This window comes from Heterodontus francisci, chromosome 3 (genome assembly GCF_036365525.1).
Source record: "Heterodontus francisci isolate sHetFra1 chromosome 3, sHetFra1.hap1, whole genome shotgun sequence".
Classification (NCBI taxonomy): domain Eukaryota; kingdom Metazoa; phylum Chordata; class Chondrichthyes; order Heterodontiformes; family Heterodontidae; genus Heterodontus; species Heterodontus francisci.
The window spans coordinates 194,483,593-194,500,546 of NC_090373.1; the positions used below are offsets into that span (position 1 = coordinate 194,483,593).

The 16,954-nt window shown below is 43.6% G+C and overlaps 1 protein-coding gene across 1 annotated transcript in view; it reads left to right on the forward strand.

Moving 5' to 3' along the window:
- The window catches only part of LOC137367175 (dynein axonemal heavy chain 6-like), a 1,370,791-nt gene that overhangs the window by 505,436 nt on the left and 848,401 nt on the right, over positions 1-16,954 (forward strand). Inside the window, exon 18 of the mRNA XM_068028611.1 lies at positions 1,453-1,800. Coding sequence (XP_067884712.1) covers positions 1,453-1,800 — 348 coding nt within the window. The remainder of the gene's footprint in view (positions 1-1,452; positions 1,801-16,954) is intronic.

Here is a 16,954-nt window from a genome sequence, read left to right on the forward strand (position 1 = left end):
TAAGTTTGAACTTAAACTCTAATTCGGTTGATGCCTACGGATACACGATGAGCTCACGCTAGCATGCATATGCGATACACATATGCAAATAGAGACAGAAAAGAGCAGAAGAAATAAAGTGGAAAAATTTTTAGGCGATATCTGAAGAGTTTTTGTTACAGTTCTTTGAGCTCACTGTAGAGTCCTTGATTGTAGGTAGATCTTGCTTTTTGTTGGGGCCCAGTATTCTTCTTAAACCTTGTTCGCTATAGGAGACTTTTCTCTCTTGGGGTTCATGTGTCTTCAGTGGATTCAGAGGCTTGTGAGAAAGAGACGGGAGTAGACAGGAGAGATCTTCTCAGTCCAGGAGCAAACAAACACTCTGAGTTCAAACTGTTTGTACAATTCAGAAAAACCCAGGTTGCCAAGCAGGTTAGTCATGTGACTAACTGGTCTGACCACTTCTTGGATTGTATCACCTTAGCAGTCTCTGGAATGCACCTCTTACACACAATACCTGGTGATTAAGGTCCATTGTAGATTGAATGTGTCAGGGCATGATCCTTTGTCCTTCCAAGAACCAACTGTTGATATGCAAATGTCTTTTCCAGTTACGGCTGATCTGTTTAACAGATCCTTTCTTTATTCCGTAACAGTTTAAAATCAATTTGGCAGGTGGGGGCCTAGCATGAAGTATACTTTATTCCTTGCTCATGATGTGCTTTCCTCTACATTGGGGAGACCAAACACAGATTGGGTGACCACTTTGTGGAACTCCTCCATTCAGTCCACAAGTGTGATTCCAAATTTCCAGTTGTCTGCCATTTTAATTGTCTACCTTGCTTCTATCTGACCTCTCTGTCCTGGGCCTCCTGCAGTTCTCCAATGAAGCTTAATGTAAGCTTGAGGAACAGCACCTCATCTTTTGATTCAGCACTGCCTTCCAGACCTCACATTGAGTTCAACAGTTTCAGATTATAACTTCTGTCCCCATTTTGTTCCCTTTTTTCGCTGGATTCGTTTTTCCTCTCTGGTTTTTCTCTCTTTTTTTTGCTATCAGACGGCAACTGTTCACATCTCCTCCAGACACATCTTTTATTTCTTTATTTGTCCCGTTATCACTCCCTTTTTTGGCTTTGCACCATCCACTCTTATGTCATTTGATCTCTCCTGCCTTCCATCCCATCACAGACCTTCCCTTTTGTTCTTTTTCCCTCACTGCCTGCTTTCACTGCTTAAAATCAATTACATTTCTAACTTTTCCCAGCGCTGATGAAAGGCCATCAGCCTGAAACATTAACTCTGCTTCTGTCTCCACAGATGCTGCCAGAACTACCTCTGTCTGTCTTTTTCTCTTACTGCTTGTCTTTGTCTCTCTCTCTCCCTCTGTGTTTCCCTTTGCGTGTGTCTCTCTCTAACACACACACACCCTTGTTGTTTATTGCTGTAACTTATTTGTCCTCTGACCTCTAGCTTGCTGAACTGAAGAATTTGATAAATGCAGCAATGGTGCATGTCAGACAGTACAGTAGAATCTTCGAGCGTTACTGTGCCATGGTGGATCAAGCCATGGAACTGGACCTTGCTGCTTCCATGAAGGATCGTGAGTGGACCCCACAGGATTTCAGGATTATGTTGCAAGTGTACAGTGATCACATAATGGAGATGAGAAACATGACTGTGGAGAGACGTGTATGTATGATAAAGGTGCTGAGCCGACAGTTTCAGGCGGACTGCTTGCCCTATTTGGAAGCAGTGGTCAATATAATGTATACCCATATAAAGAGTACTGCTCTCAAGAAGAATCTTGATCTGCTGGAAGTGAGTATCTGACTATTTATCCCTCTTACTATTTATTAATGTTCCCACTGTTGCTGATTCTTGGTGGGATACGGTTTGATGTTTGCCAGCAGTTCTCTGGTACCTCCAGGGCACTCTTTCCACATGAGCTTAGACTCTGGGCACCAGGCAGGCTTTTCATTGTGATGTCCATATATGCATTTCCAGCAAACATTATTGGATAATAAGGAGCAGGGGCAATAGCTGACTGATTGCCCCCTTCCCTAATGCTTGGGTACCTACCTAGCCAGTAGAAATACATCAGCATCATCTCCAACCGAGATCAGTTAACTCAGCAGACTTGAGATTGACCTGTTCTCTTTGTGGTGCAGTTGCTCATGGCCTTAGTTTTATTATTTTCTTTTTATACAGTTTCTGCTTGGATATCATTAAAAAATCATGAAGTACCAATATGGGAAATTACCAGTTCAGGTGGGAGGGAGGGTTTGAGAGAGCAGCTGGACTCACCATGACTCTTCTGACCAACGGCAAAAGCCAGATTCTAGTATGGTTAGAAGCCTTGAGATGATGAATCCGCTGTGAGATCCCATGTGAAATCCTATGGCTGATGTAAAAGTTTCTGTGCCACAGTCTTTGGACAGGATCCCACTCTTCTGTAATTGGGTCAAATTCATGTGATTACCAAATTACTAAGATGGAAAAACAGTGCATTAATTGACCAATTGCCAGTGTTTCTGGTAAGTCACAAAGTGGACATGTGTATGGTGAAGTAGCACTAGAGATTATTTCATGTAAATGTATGCGATTTCCTTGATGAGAATATATTATTTACCATGAGGGCTCACCACTTTTCAAGAGAGGAGGGAGAGAAGCTATCTGAGCGGCAGTTCACTGTTTTCTAACATCAGTCATTGGGAAAATGCTGGAATCTATTATTAAGGAAGTCTTAACAATGCACTTAGAAAAGCTCAGTATGATTAGAACAAGTCAACATGGCTTTACTAAAGGGAAATCCTGTTTGACAAATTTATTAGAGTTTTTTGAAGATGTGCCTCGTAGGGTAGATAAAGGGGAACCAGTAGATGTAGTATACCTGAATTTCGAAAAGGCATTCGATAAGGTACCACACAAAAGCTTAATAGGCAAGATAATAATACAATATATTAGCATGGATAGAGGATTGGTTCACAGCCAGAAAGCAACGGGTGGGCATAAATGGGGCATTTTCAAGTTGGCAGGCAGTAAATAATGGAGTTTTTTAAATTTGCTCATGGGTTATGAGCATCACTGGCAATGTGGGTGGTCTGTCTAGTTTCATTTCTTTTGTTAGACTTTGTAGTAGTTTAATACAACTGAGTAGCTTGCTAGGCCATTTCAGAAGACATTTAAGAGTTAACCACATTGCTGTGAGCCTGGAGTCACATGTAGGCCAGACCAGGTAAGGACAGCAAATTTCCTTCCCTAAAAGACATTAGTGAACCAGATGGGTTTTTACAACAATCGACTATGGGTTCATGTCACCACTAGATTTTTAATTCCAGATTTATTAATTGAATTCATATTCCACCATCTGTGGTAGGGGGATTCAAACTCATGTCCCCAGAGCATTAGCCTGGGGCTCTGGGTTACTAGTCTAGTGACATTACCACCAGCCCACTGCCTCCCCTATTTGATTCTTCCTTCCTGAATACCCACTCTACCATCTCCCCTCGACCACATCTTATTGTTTAAGACAGCAGTCCATTGCTGCTCTTAGGTCAGCCAATGTAGCTGATTCAAAACTGCCTTTCCAAGTAATTCCAAGTAGCCCAGAAAGCTAGTAAGCTGTATCCAGGGCAACTATGGATGGGCAATAAATGTTGGCCTTGCCAACTACACCTACATCCAGAGAATGAACAATAAAAAAAATTCATCCAACCTGTTCAAGCTCTTGATCACCTTCTGTGGAATGTAATAACACTTCTGATTAAATAAATTCGAAGTGAAGTAAAGAGAAAAACAATATTTTAAAAAACCTCTGTTGGGAGGAAGAAGCAAGAGTTCATCGAGGTTCCTAGAAAAAGATGCAGAAACTCATTAAAACGACGAAACACAACATTAAAAGACTTTTTAAATGTTATTACTATTACAACAGGAAAACAGCATAGAGGATATATTGCTGGACAAGTACTGTACTAGTAATCCAGAGACCTGACTATTAAAATAAAAGCAAAATACTGCAGAAGCTGGAAATCTGAAATAAAAACAAGAAATGCTGGAAATATTCAGCAGGTCTGGCAAAGGTTAGAACGGTAATAGATTTTAAGCAAATAAAGCGGGGGTGGAGCAAGCGATAACAAAAGGCAAGGTGTTGATAGGACAGAGTCACAGAGAATAACTGACCAGAAGGTCATGGAGCAAAGGAAAACGGTATGTTAATGGTGTATTGAAAGACAAAGCGTTAGTGCAGAGAGGGTGTTAATTGACAGAAAAATGACAGCCCTGGCCCAAAGCACAAACATGAAAAAAACAGTAGGCAGGCACATGGTAAGAAAAATGAATGATGAAACAAACTAAAATAAAATAAAAAGGAAAAAGAAAAAATAACTGAAAATAAAAAGGTGGTCCGTCATGCTCAGAAATTATTGAACTCAGTGTTCAGTCCGGCAGGCTGTAACCTAAAGGCCTGCTACCCGACCCGAACCCGACAGGACCCGATGAAATGTGTCGGGCTCGGGTCGGGTCGGGCCGCTCTTCCGGGTCCGGCCTTCGGGCTCGGGTCCGGGTCAGACACACACAGCAAGAATTGCAGGTAAGTGTTAAAAGTGAAAAACTTACCTGAGCTGCGAGTCCGGGATGTCAAGCAGGGAAACTTTGAGTCTGCACAGTGAGTGAGCATCTCTATGACGTTATCACGCTCATGCTGCAGCATCCTGAAGATTGGGAGTCGCAAGGGTTGGGTCAGGCTCGGGTCGGGTCGGGCTGGAGGGGAAAATGGAGGGACCCGGGCTGGGTCGGGCTTGGGTCCGATGTGTTTCCGTCGGGTTTGGGTTGGGTTTTTTTTTGTGACCTGAGCAGGCCTTTACTAGCATGCCTAATCGGTAAATGAGATGCTGTTCCTCGAGCTTGCGTTGGTGTTCACTGGAACACTGCAGCAAGCCCAGGACAGAGATGTGAGCATGAGAGCAGGGGGGAGTGTTGAAATGGCAAGCAAACGGAAGCTCGGGGTCATAATTTTGGACTGAGCGTATGAGTTCCGCAAAGCGGTCACCCAGTCTGCATTTGGTCTCCCCACTGTAGAGGAGGCCACATTGTGAGCAGAACACAGTATACTACATTGAAAGAAGTACAAGTAAATCGCTGCTTCACCTGAAAGGAGTGTTTGGGGCCTTGGATAGTGAGGAGAGAGGAGGTAAAAAGGAAGGTATTACACCTCCTGCGATTGCATGGGAAGGTGCTGTGGGAAGGGGACGAGGTGTTGAGGGTAATGGAGCAGTGGACCAGGGTGTCACGGAGGGATCGATCCGTTCGGAATGCTGACAGGGGAGGGGAGGGGAGGGGAAGATGTGTTTGGTGGTGGCATCACGCTGGACGTTGCGGAAATGGCACAGGATGACTCTTTGGATGTGAAGGCTGGTGGGGTGGAAAGTGAGGACAAGGAGAACCCTGTGACGGTTCTGGGAGGGAGGGTAAGGGGTGAGGGTAGAAGTGCGGGAAATGGGCCAGACACGGTTGAGAGTCCTGTTAACCACAGTGTGGGGGGGGGGGGGGGGGCGGGAATCCTCAGTTGAGGAAAAAGGATGACATATCAGAAGTGCTGTCGTTGAAGTTTGCATCATCAGAGCAGATGTGTCTGAGACGGAGAAACTGGTCGAATGGAATGGAGTCCTTACAGGAGGCAGGGTGTGAAGAAGTGTAGTCGAGGTAGCTGCGGGAGTCGGTGGGCTTATAATGAATATTAGCAGACAGCCTATCTTCAGAGATGGAGACAGAGAAGTCGAGGAAGGGAAGGGAATTATCGGAGATGGACCATGTAAAGATGAGAGAAGGGTGGAAACTGGAAGCAAACTTGATAACATTTTCCAGTTTGGGGCGGGAGCAGGAAACGGCACCGATACGGTCATCAATGTACCGGAAAAAGAGTTGGGGGAGGGGGCTGGAACAAGGAATGTTCAACGTATCCCACAAAAAGACAGGCATAACTAGGACCCATGCAGGTACCCATAGCAACCCCTTTTACTTGAAGGAAGTGAGTGGAATTGAAGGAGAAGTTGCTCAATGTGAGACCTGACTAATAACCTGGATACATGAATTCAAATCCCACCATGGCAGCTCGGGAATTTAATTAATTAAATCTGGAATAAAAAGCAGTGATGGTGACCATGAAACTACCAGATTGTCGGAAAAATCCATCTGGTTCATTAATGTCCTTGAGGGAAGGAAATCTGCTGTCCTTACCCAGTCTGGCCTACATGTAACTCCAGACCCACAGCAATGTGGCTGACTCTTAAATACCCTCTTAAATGGCCTAGCAAGCCACTCAGTTAAGGCAATTAGGAATAGGCAATAAATATTGGCCTTGCCAATGTTGCCCATGTCCATGAATAAATGAAGGAAAAAAACTTGCATTTATATAACACCTTTAATGCAGAAAGACATCCCAGGGCGCTACAGAGGCAGAAGGAATGTCAGAAATACAAGCTGACTCCAAAAGACCAAAAGACATAAACCTTGGTCAAAGAGCTAGATACAAAGGAAAGTCTTAATGGAGGAGAGGGAGGTGGGCAGACACATGGTTCTCGGGAGGCAATTCCAGAGTGTAGGACAAAAACAGAGAATGCTGGAAATACCCAGCAGGTCGGGTAGCATCTGTGGTGAGAGAAATAGAGTTAATGTCAGAACTGGAAAAAGTTAGAGATGTAACAGGTTTTAAGCAAGTACAGAGGCAGGAAGAGTGGGGAGGAGAGAGAACAAAAGGGAAGGTGTGTGATACACTGGAAGACAGGAGAGATTAAATGGCAAAAGGGATGATAGTGCAAAGCAAAAAAGGATAGTAATGGGACATGCAATATAGATATAGATATGTGAAGAGTAAAAGATTAGTGAAGACAAATGTGGGTCTTTTACAGTCAGAAACGGGGGAATTTTTAATGGGGAACAAAGAAATGGCAGACCAATTAAATACATACTTTGATTCTGTCTTCATAAAGGAGGACACAAATTCCCTCTCAGAAATGTTGGGGAACATGGGGTCCAGCGAGAAGGAGGAACTGCATGAAATCAGTATTAGCAGGGAAATGGTTTTAGGGAAATTGACGGGATTGAAGGCCGATAAATCCCCAGGGCCTGATAATCTACAACCCAGAGTACTTAAGGAAGAGGCCCGAGAAATAGTAGATGCATTGCTGGTCATTTTCAAAATTCTATAGACTCTGGAACAGTTCCAATGGATTGGAGGGTAGCTAATGTAACCTCACTATTTAAAAAAGCAGATAGAGAGAAAACAGGGAATTATAGACCAGTTAGCCTGACATCAGTAGTGGGGAAAATGCAAAATCCATTATAAAAGATGTAATAACAAAGCACTTGGAAAATAATGACATGATCGGTCAAAATCAACATGGATTTATGAAAGGGAAATCATGCTTGACAAACCTACTGGAATTTTTTGAGGATGTAACTAGTGGAATAGATAAGGGAGAACCAGTGGATGTGGTATATTTGGACTTTCAGAAGGCTTTCGATAAGGTCCCACATAAGAGATTAGCATGCAAAAGTAAAGCATATGGGATTGCGGGTAAGGTACTGACGTGGATAGAGAACTGGTTGGCAGACAGGAAACAAACAGTAAGAATAAACGGATCTTTTTCCGAGTGGCAGGCAGTGACTAGTGGGGTACCGCAGGGATCAGTGCTAGGACCCCAGCTATTCACAATATATATTAATGATGTAGATGAGGGAATTACATGTAATATATCCAAGTTTGCAGATGACACAAAGCTGGGTGGGAGAGTGAGCTGTGAGGAGGATGCAGAGAAGCTCCAGTGTGATTTGGACAGGTTGAGTGAGTGGGCAAATACATGGCAGATGCAGTATAATGGGGATAAATGTGAGGTTATCCACTTTGGTGGCAAAAACAGAAAGGCAGATTATTATCTGAAGAGCGATAGATTGGGAAAGAGATAGGTGCAGCGAGACCTGGGTGTCCTTGTGCACCAATCGCTGAAAGTAAGCATGCAGGTGCAGCAGGCAGTTAAGAAGGCAAATGGTATGTTGGCCTTCATAGCGAGAGGATTTGCGTACAGGAGCAAGGATGTCTTGCTGCAATTATACAAGGCCTTGATGAGATCACACCTGGAGTATTGTGTGCAGTTTTGGTCTCCTTATCTGAGGAAGGATGTTCTTGCTATGGATGGAGTGCAGCGAAGGTTCACCAGACTGATTCCTGGATGGCAGGACTGACGTATGAAGAGAGATTGGGTCGATTAGGCTTGTATTCACTCGAGTTTAGAAGAATGAGAGGGTATCTCCTACAAAATTCTAACTGGACTGGACAGACTAGATGCAGGAAGGATGCTCCCGATGGTGGGGGAGTCCAGGACCAGGGGTCACAGTCTAAGGATATGGGGTAAGCCATTTAGGACTGAGATGAGGAGAGATTTCTTCACCCAGAGAGTGGTAAACCTGTGGAATTCTCTACCACGGAAAGCAGTTGAGGCCAAATCATTAAATATATTCAAGAAACAGTTAGATATAGTTCTTAGGGCTAATGGGATGAAGGGATACGGGGAGAAAGCGGGAACAGGTTACTGAGTTTGGATGATCAGCCATGATCGTATTGAATGGCGGAGCAGGCTCGAAGGGCCGAATGGCCTACTCCTGCTCCTCTTTTTCTATGTTTCTATGTTTCTAAAAGAAGATGCATCTAGAAGAGGTGTAAGTGTAATAGCAGAATCATTACCAACAGTTGCTGTCTGAAGAAATGGGAGCCTGTGGCTATAAACTCAATGTTGAGTCCAGAAGGCTGTAAAATGCATTATTGAAAGATGAGGTGCTGCTTCGAGCATATGTTGAGCTTCATTGGAACAATGTAGGAGGTTGAGGACAAATGTTAGAGTGGGGCAGAGAATTAAAATGGCAGGCAACCGGAAGCTCGTGCTCAAGTTTGTGGACTGAAATTGTCACCCAATCTGCATTTGGTCTCCCCAATGTAGAGGAGTCACGTAGTGAGTAGCGAACACACTATTCTGCCTCTGTACATGCTTAAAACCATCTCTAACTTTTTCTAGTTTGTAGTAAGGACATCACCACAGATGCTGCCAGACTTGCTGACCATTTCCAGCATTCACAGTATTTTGCTTTTATTCCAGAGTGTGAGGCCTAGGTAGCTAAAGGCACTCTTGCCAATGGTGGGGCAAGGAGAGGGAGGGTACGTAAGTGGTTTGAATCAGAGGAATGGAGAGATTGGGAGAAGGTGGAGCTCCAGGTCTAGAGGAGGTTACAAAGACCATGAAATGATTTAAACACGAGGATGAGGATTTTAAATTCAACACTTTGGGTACAAGGAGCCAAAGTGGATTGGTGAGAAAAGGACTGTGAGATTCGGTATGGGATAGCAAAGGTTTGGATGAGATAACGGTTACCGAGGATGGGAAGCTGACCAGGAGAAAATTGGACTTCAGGTCTGGAGATGATAGAGGCATGGATGAGGTTTTCAGTAACAGCTAAGTGGGGAGGGGGCGGGGGGCCCGGGCCTTTATGCGGATGGTCTTTGTCATGATGATATGGTTTTTGAAACCTAGCTCAGGATCAAAATAAGACAGCAAGGTTACAGTCGTTTCGGCTTGAGGAAGACAGCGAGGGAGTTAGAATTATTGTAAGAATATGGAGTTTGAAGCGGTGGTCGAGGACTATGGCTTTGGTCTCCTCAGTGTTTCGCTGGAGCAAATTGCTGCTCATCTAAGCATGAATATCAGACAAGCAGTGTGACAATGCAAACGGTAGTGGAGGGTGTTAAATGGATCCAAGCCAAACAGTGAAAAATGAAGCTAGATGCAGATCCTGCTCTTGGTCAGTTTATTCACAGAATGCAGCGTTACACATCTCTGCCTTCTATTCACCAACAACACTTGTGTCCAGGAGACTCTCTTGATATTCACCTCTTATCCTTAATTGAACAATGCCCTTCAGCTGTTTGCCTTTAACATACCCATTTACAGATTCCCCTTTAAAGCAAAAAAGTTACTTTCCATATTTCATACAACTCATTACAAAGTGTCTTCTTCTCGGACCTCCAGAGATTTATTGGAATAAGCATTCTTTTTAGTTAAAAAGAAGTCTGATAATTGGTAACTTGTGTCAAGGTTTTCAGTGGAATTGAAGCCCAAGATCAGCGATGATCGTATTAAAGGGCCACAGGCTCAATGGGCCATATGGTCTACTTCTGCTCCTATTTCTTGTGTTCTTGTGACCCATTAGATTTCTTTTCTCTCCAACATTTTTTATACTGGCAAGGTCAATCCCTAGTGTCACTGAGAAGAGATTGTCACATGAACGTTATCCCAAAGTGAACAGTTATCCACATAACATTCAATGGGCACACCTTTCTCAGAATGCCCCTTTTCAAGGATTTCTTTCAAAATGAAAGATAAGTAACATTCTGTATCTATCACTTCGACTAACACCAGTGTTTCTGCAGCTAGAGTGCTCTTAACTATTCTATTTTCTTGGCTTCCCAAGCCAAGAAATAACACTTTCCATGTTTTCCCACCAAGAATATCCATCCAGAAGATTGGCATGAGAAGTGTCACTAAAAATGACTAATTTCATGTCTTTCAGAGCACCCAATGCTGGAAACTTGAGTATAAAACCAGCTTAACTGTCCAGTCAGTCTCCTTAGCTGTTCTTCTCTTCTTTGGATGCAAGATGATCTTGGTGACAACCTGGTCAGATTTATGGGGATCCAATTAACACTTTAGGTATGATTATTCCCGATCTATTCTAATCAATGTCTAACCCCATATATTGTTACAGCCAGGTGAGGAGGGCGTCTCAGGCTCCCCTTTGCCCTTCCTGTTATTGCTTGAGTGTTTTACCTTTACTGTGATTGTGAAAGAACCAATCAAACAGGTTTTCTTGAGTTTAAACAAGAAAGAGGCAAGTTTATTATACTTAACACGAACCCCGATTAAAAAAAAACCTTAAAAATATGCTACACATTTATGCTCACATTCACACGCGTATCACATACACAAATAGATTACAGAGAGAAAAATAGGTTTGGTGGTTGGATTAAAGTCCAGAATAAATGAAACGTAAATATAGTCTGTGAAGTGGATGATCCGGTAGTCCTCAGCTGAAGCTGTATTATTGAAGTCCTCGCTGGTCAAAGTGCACTTTGAAGTTGGCCTGCTTTGCTCAAGGTTTTTTTGAAGGCAGAACTGCAGTTGGCTCTCTTCCCCTGGTCTCTGGCTGTAGCAGTCTGTAGGCTTGTAGGGTCCACATTTGCAGACAGTTTTCAAACTTGATGTTTTCTGGGGAGAGAGTAAGAGAGAAAGGGAAACCCACAGCTTTCTCTGCTGCTGCAGTCTCAGTTACTGCTTGTCTCTTTGTCCAAAGGAAACAAAACCAGTTTCCCCTGAGAGGGACAGACAGTCACATGACTGCTTCAAGTTTTCTGGAACCTTCTAATGAAATTTAAGGTGAAGAATTGGTTCCACATGCCCTAGGATGCCAATTTACACTTGGAGGAGGTTTGCTTTTTCAAAATCAACATGTTAGGATTGCCTTGATTGCTGTGCTAATGAAGCCATTTTAGGTAATTCAATCACTTAGAGCAAGTCATTATTCTGAGTCCATGCTGCTTAGCCTTCTGGCTCCGGGTGGATCTTTTGAATATGAAAAAGTGTTTCAGAAGCAAATTGTGGTGGCCATCTTGGCTGCTAGTTTTTTTTTTAAGTTATTGTAGGATTTTTTCCATTAAAAATCTAATGTAAGTTTCTGACCGATGGAATTAATATTTCTCATTTTGCATATGGGGTTTTCTTGACAATGTCTAAAAGCCCCCAAAGCCTGATTTCCAATCTTAAACTCCCCTTTAGTTTAATAACAACCAATTGCACAAATTCCACAGAACCTCCCCATGGAAAATCATCAACATGTATTATAAAGGTGCCTGTGAGTTTCTCTGTGAAACCAGTAGAACCTTGCCGGATCGGCTTTCAGCTTAATACAGCCTACTTTCAGCAAGACAGACCTAAATGAAGAAATACCATACTCTTGACAGATCATTCAATCTGTAAACACATTTGTTTACTTTCCACAGCTTCCCTTTTACATCACTTGCTTCTTTAGGTGGTTTCAAAAAGTCTTTTGAAATTTTTCACCCTGCAAAAATGCAGCTTCTATATCAATCAACTCACATTCCCACGAGTATGTGGCTAAAAAAACCAAGAAAAATTTTCAAGATCACCTTTCCTGCCATGGGGGAATTCCACTCTCACCTTGATCACCAAGTCTCTTTGAAACCCTAAGCCACTAGTCTCACTTTAGCCTTATATGTCCTATCTGGAAGTACCTTTTCTATACATATCCATCTGTGAGATAAGGCTGGCTGTCCTCCATCTTGCACTTCAGAATATACACCAAATTCCTTCCAACTTTCAAACTGTATTACCTCTCGTCAGTTTTTCTAATTTATTTGCAGCCACCATAACTTCCTGATCATAAGGGCTTTTACTTCTAGTAGTGTTCCTTGATTGTTCTGTAGTCCTTGTTCTAGTCAAATTATGGCCTCTACTTGCCCTCTTATCTCTTTCTGGACTACTGCTACAGGATCTCTCCCTCCTATGATCAGACGTTTTCTGTTGTCAGTACATGATCGTTTCCTAGTACCATAGTCACTTCCAGATCCATTATGGGGACTTGCACTGCGTTTTCTTGCTTTCCACAGTTTCACTTCATTTTGCCAGTCCATAGATCTTACTTTTTCTCTGTCATCTTGGACGTTTATCCAATGTTTGAATTTGCCAGTGGCTTTCCTGTCTCTACAGTGGTCGTATCCCTCCAATCAGTGGCTCCCTCTGGAATGTGAATTACCCCAGTACTGACTTTAGGAAGTTGTCCTTTGGGAAAAATAGCCCTATCTTGTGTACTGGTATCATTTGGCTATCGTCCAGCCCCTTATCCACTGTATTCTGTTCCTCATAACTGTCAAATATATTATGAGTATGTGAGGTACAGGGTGCCTTATCATCATCTAATTGTTCAGATTTTGCAAGTTTATAATCAATCCCTATTCACCTAGATGAATGGACCCTAATAGTTTGATATGTTGGAGAATCAGTGTTCCCATCACACCCTATCACTTTATTCAGACCTTTCCACTCTTTCTGACCTTATCTTTTATAGAATACTAAATCCCCAGGATTAAAGTTTATCTGACAGTCTTATATGATGCCGTAAGGCTCACTGAATTCTCTCAGACTTCTGTCTTGATGAATGCCCTTCTCCCTGCATGTAGGGCATTTGTGTGCTCAGAGAAGGTGGAACTAATTGTAGTCCCTTCTAAGGCTAGGGGATGATCACACAGCACAGAAGGTATTTTGGGATTCCTCCCAAAGACCAACTTATATGGACAATAGCCCTCAACTATTTGGAGCAAATGCTTCACATGGACTGCCCACACCAGAGCAGATGTTAGCTGACCAACCAAATTTCAAGCTAAGACCTTATGGAGTATCTCATCAATCACTGTGTGATTTCTTTCGCAAGTCCATTATTGAAAGGACTTTCAGCTGCAGTGTTCATCACGACAATGTTCTTATTTTCAAGCATGTCATAGGAACATACGAATTAGGAGCAGGAGTAGGCCACTCAGCCCTTCGAGCCTGCTCCACCATTCAATAAGTTCATGGCTCAGCTGATGACTCCAAATTTCCACCTACCCCTGATAACATTCCACTCCCTTGCTTATCAAGAATCTATCTAACTCAGCCTTAAAAATACTCAAAGACTCTGCTTCCACCGCCTTTTGAGGAAGAGAATTCCAAAGATTCACGACCCTCAGAGAAAAAAATGTATCCTCATCTCTGTCTTAAATGGGCACCCCAACTACTCCCAAAACCAAACACGGCCCCCGCCCCCCCTCAATCAACCCTCCTTGCCTCACCGGGGCCCAACCGATCACACCTGGCGTGACCCCAAAAACTTACCTCTTTTCCGTCCTCTTGGTCATCTTGATTGTGAAGCTGGGTTGCAGTCCCAGCAGTGGCCACCGCTTTCGGTGGCGCTGCTGGGACTAAGAGCTATCGACCTGCTGATTGACTGGCAGCTCCATTAGGCGGACTTCCTGCCTCAATGAGGTGGAAGTCCCACCTAAGACCACTTAAGGGCCCGGGGACCATAAAATCAGGTCTGGAGCCCCAGGCTCTGCGGAGACAGGATTGCACCGACTTTTCGGTCCAACAACCATAAAATTCCGGCATCAGATTACAACCATCCATCGAAAAAAAATTCTTAGCTTCCGATCTTCACCTTCAGGCCACCATCCTCTGCTACCATGGTAAATGGATCCAAGCCAAACAGTGAAGAATGAAACTAGATGCAGATCCTTTCCTTGATAGTTAGTTTATTCACAGAATGCAATATGACACATCTTTGCTTTCTGCTCACCAACACCACTTGTGTCCAGTAGGCGATCTTTACATTCACCTCATCCTTAATTGAACAATACCCTTCAGTGATTACCTTTAACAACATAATTAACCTTTAACAGAGGGGACAGGAAAGGTAGTGGACGGGTAGAACTGGGTGTTGTCAGCAGATAAGATGGAAGGAAGAAATAGCAGGGAGGTGAAGAGGAGATGGGGACCAAGGACAGATCCTTTTTTTTAATTCTTTCATGGCTTCCTGGAAATTTCATCTCATGACCTCCCACCTACAACCAGATTGTCCTCACATTCCTGCCATTGTTTGACCTTCATCCTCACGGTACACTACATGCTGCAAAAGTTGAAAAGCGAACTGATTCTTCGTTATCCCATTGGATGATGTTTGACTTTCTCATACAGCATTTTTCCCATCTCCAATAATTTTGTAACTAATAGGCATGAGCGATCAAAAAAACAGAGAAAAAAATCTTCCTTACTGTAGACACACAATCACCAACTGTGGACAAAAACTCACTGATTGTGGACAGGCAGACACTGATTGGACAAAAACTCACTGATTGTGGACAGGCAGACACTGATTGGACAAAAACTCACTGATTGTGGACAGGCAGACACTGATTGGACAAAAACTCACTGATTGTGGACAGGCAGACACTGATTGGACAAAAACTCACTGATTGTGGACGAGCATTAACTGATTGGACAAACACTCATTGACTGTGGACAAATACTCACCAACAGTGGACAAGTACTACCGACACTGAACAGACACCAATAGTGAACAAGCACGACAGACACTGAACAGACACTCACCGACTGTGGACAAATACTCACCAAAGGTGGACAAGCACTCACCAACAGTGGACATGCACTCACCAACAGTGGACAAGCACTCACCAACAGTGGACAAGTACTACCGACACTGACCAGACACCAACAGTGAACAAGCACTACAGACACTGAACAGACACTCACCGACTGTGGACAAATACTATCGACACTGAAAAGACACTCACCCACTGTGGACAAGTACTACCGACACTGAACAGACACCAACAGTGAACAAGCACTGCAAACACTGAACAGACACTCACCGACTGTGGACAAATACACCTGACACTGAACAGACATTCACCCACTGTGGACAAATACTACTGACACTGAATAGACACTCACCCACTGTGGACAAATACTACTGACACTGAACAGACACTCACCGACAACGGACAAACACTACTGACACTGAACAGACACTCAACGAGTGTGGACAAATACTACTGACACTGAACAGACACTCACCCTCTGTGGACAAATACTACTGACACTGAACAGACACTCGCCGACTGCGGACAAATAATACTGACACTGCACAGACACTCACCGACTGTGGACAAATACTACTGACACTGAACAGACACTCATCGACTGTGGACCATTACTACCAACACTGAACAGACACTCACCGACTGTGGACAAATACTACTCACACTGAACAGACATTCACTGACTGTGGACAAATGCTACCAACACTGAACAGACACTCACTGACTGTGGACAAATACTACCGACACTGAACAGACACTCACCGACTGTGGACAAATACTATCGACACTGAACAGACACTCACTGACTGTGGATAAATACTACCGACACTGAACAGACCTTCACTGACTGTGGACAAATACTACCAACACTGAAGAGACACTCACCGACTGTGGACAGATAATACCAACACTGAAGAGACACTCACCGACTGTGGACAAATACTACCGACACTGAACAGACACTCACTGACTGTGGACAAATACTACTGACACTGAACAGACTTTCACTGACTGTGGACAAATACTACCAACACTGAACAGACATTCACCGACTGTGGACAAATACTACCGACACTGAACAGACACTCACCGACTGTGGACAAATACCACCGCCACTGAACAGACACTCACCGACTGTGGACTTATACTACGGACACTGAACAGACACCGACTGTGGACAAATACTACCGACACTGAACAGACACTCACCGACTGTGGACAAATACTACCGACACTGAACAGACACTCATTGTCTGTGGACAAATACTACCGACACTGAACAGACACTCACCGACTGTGGACAAATACTACCGACAGTGAACAGACACTCACTGTCTGTGGGCAAATATTACTGACACTGAACAGGCACTCACTGACTGTGGACAAATACTACCGACACTGAACAGACACTCACTGACTGTGGACAAATTCTACTGACACTGAACAGACATTCACTGACTGTGGACAAATACTACCGACACTGAACAGACATTCGCCGCATGTGGCCAGACACTCACCAACTGTGGACAAATACTTAGGGCCAGATTCTCCTTCAGTGTGAATCTGCAGTAACACCATCCTGTTTTCCAGGGTGAATTTAATTGCCAATGTTTGGTTTTATTCCCAGAGTATTTGTAGCTAATATTTGGAACTTGCCTGGAGGTTGAGGGGGGCTGTTGGGAGTCTAGTGCTGCTTTACCT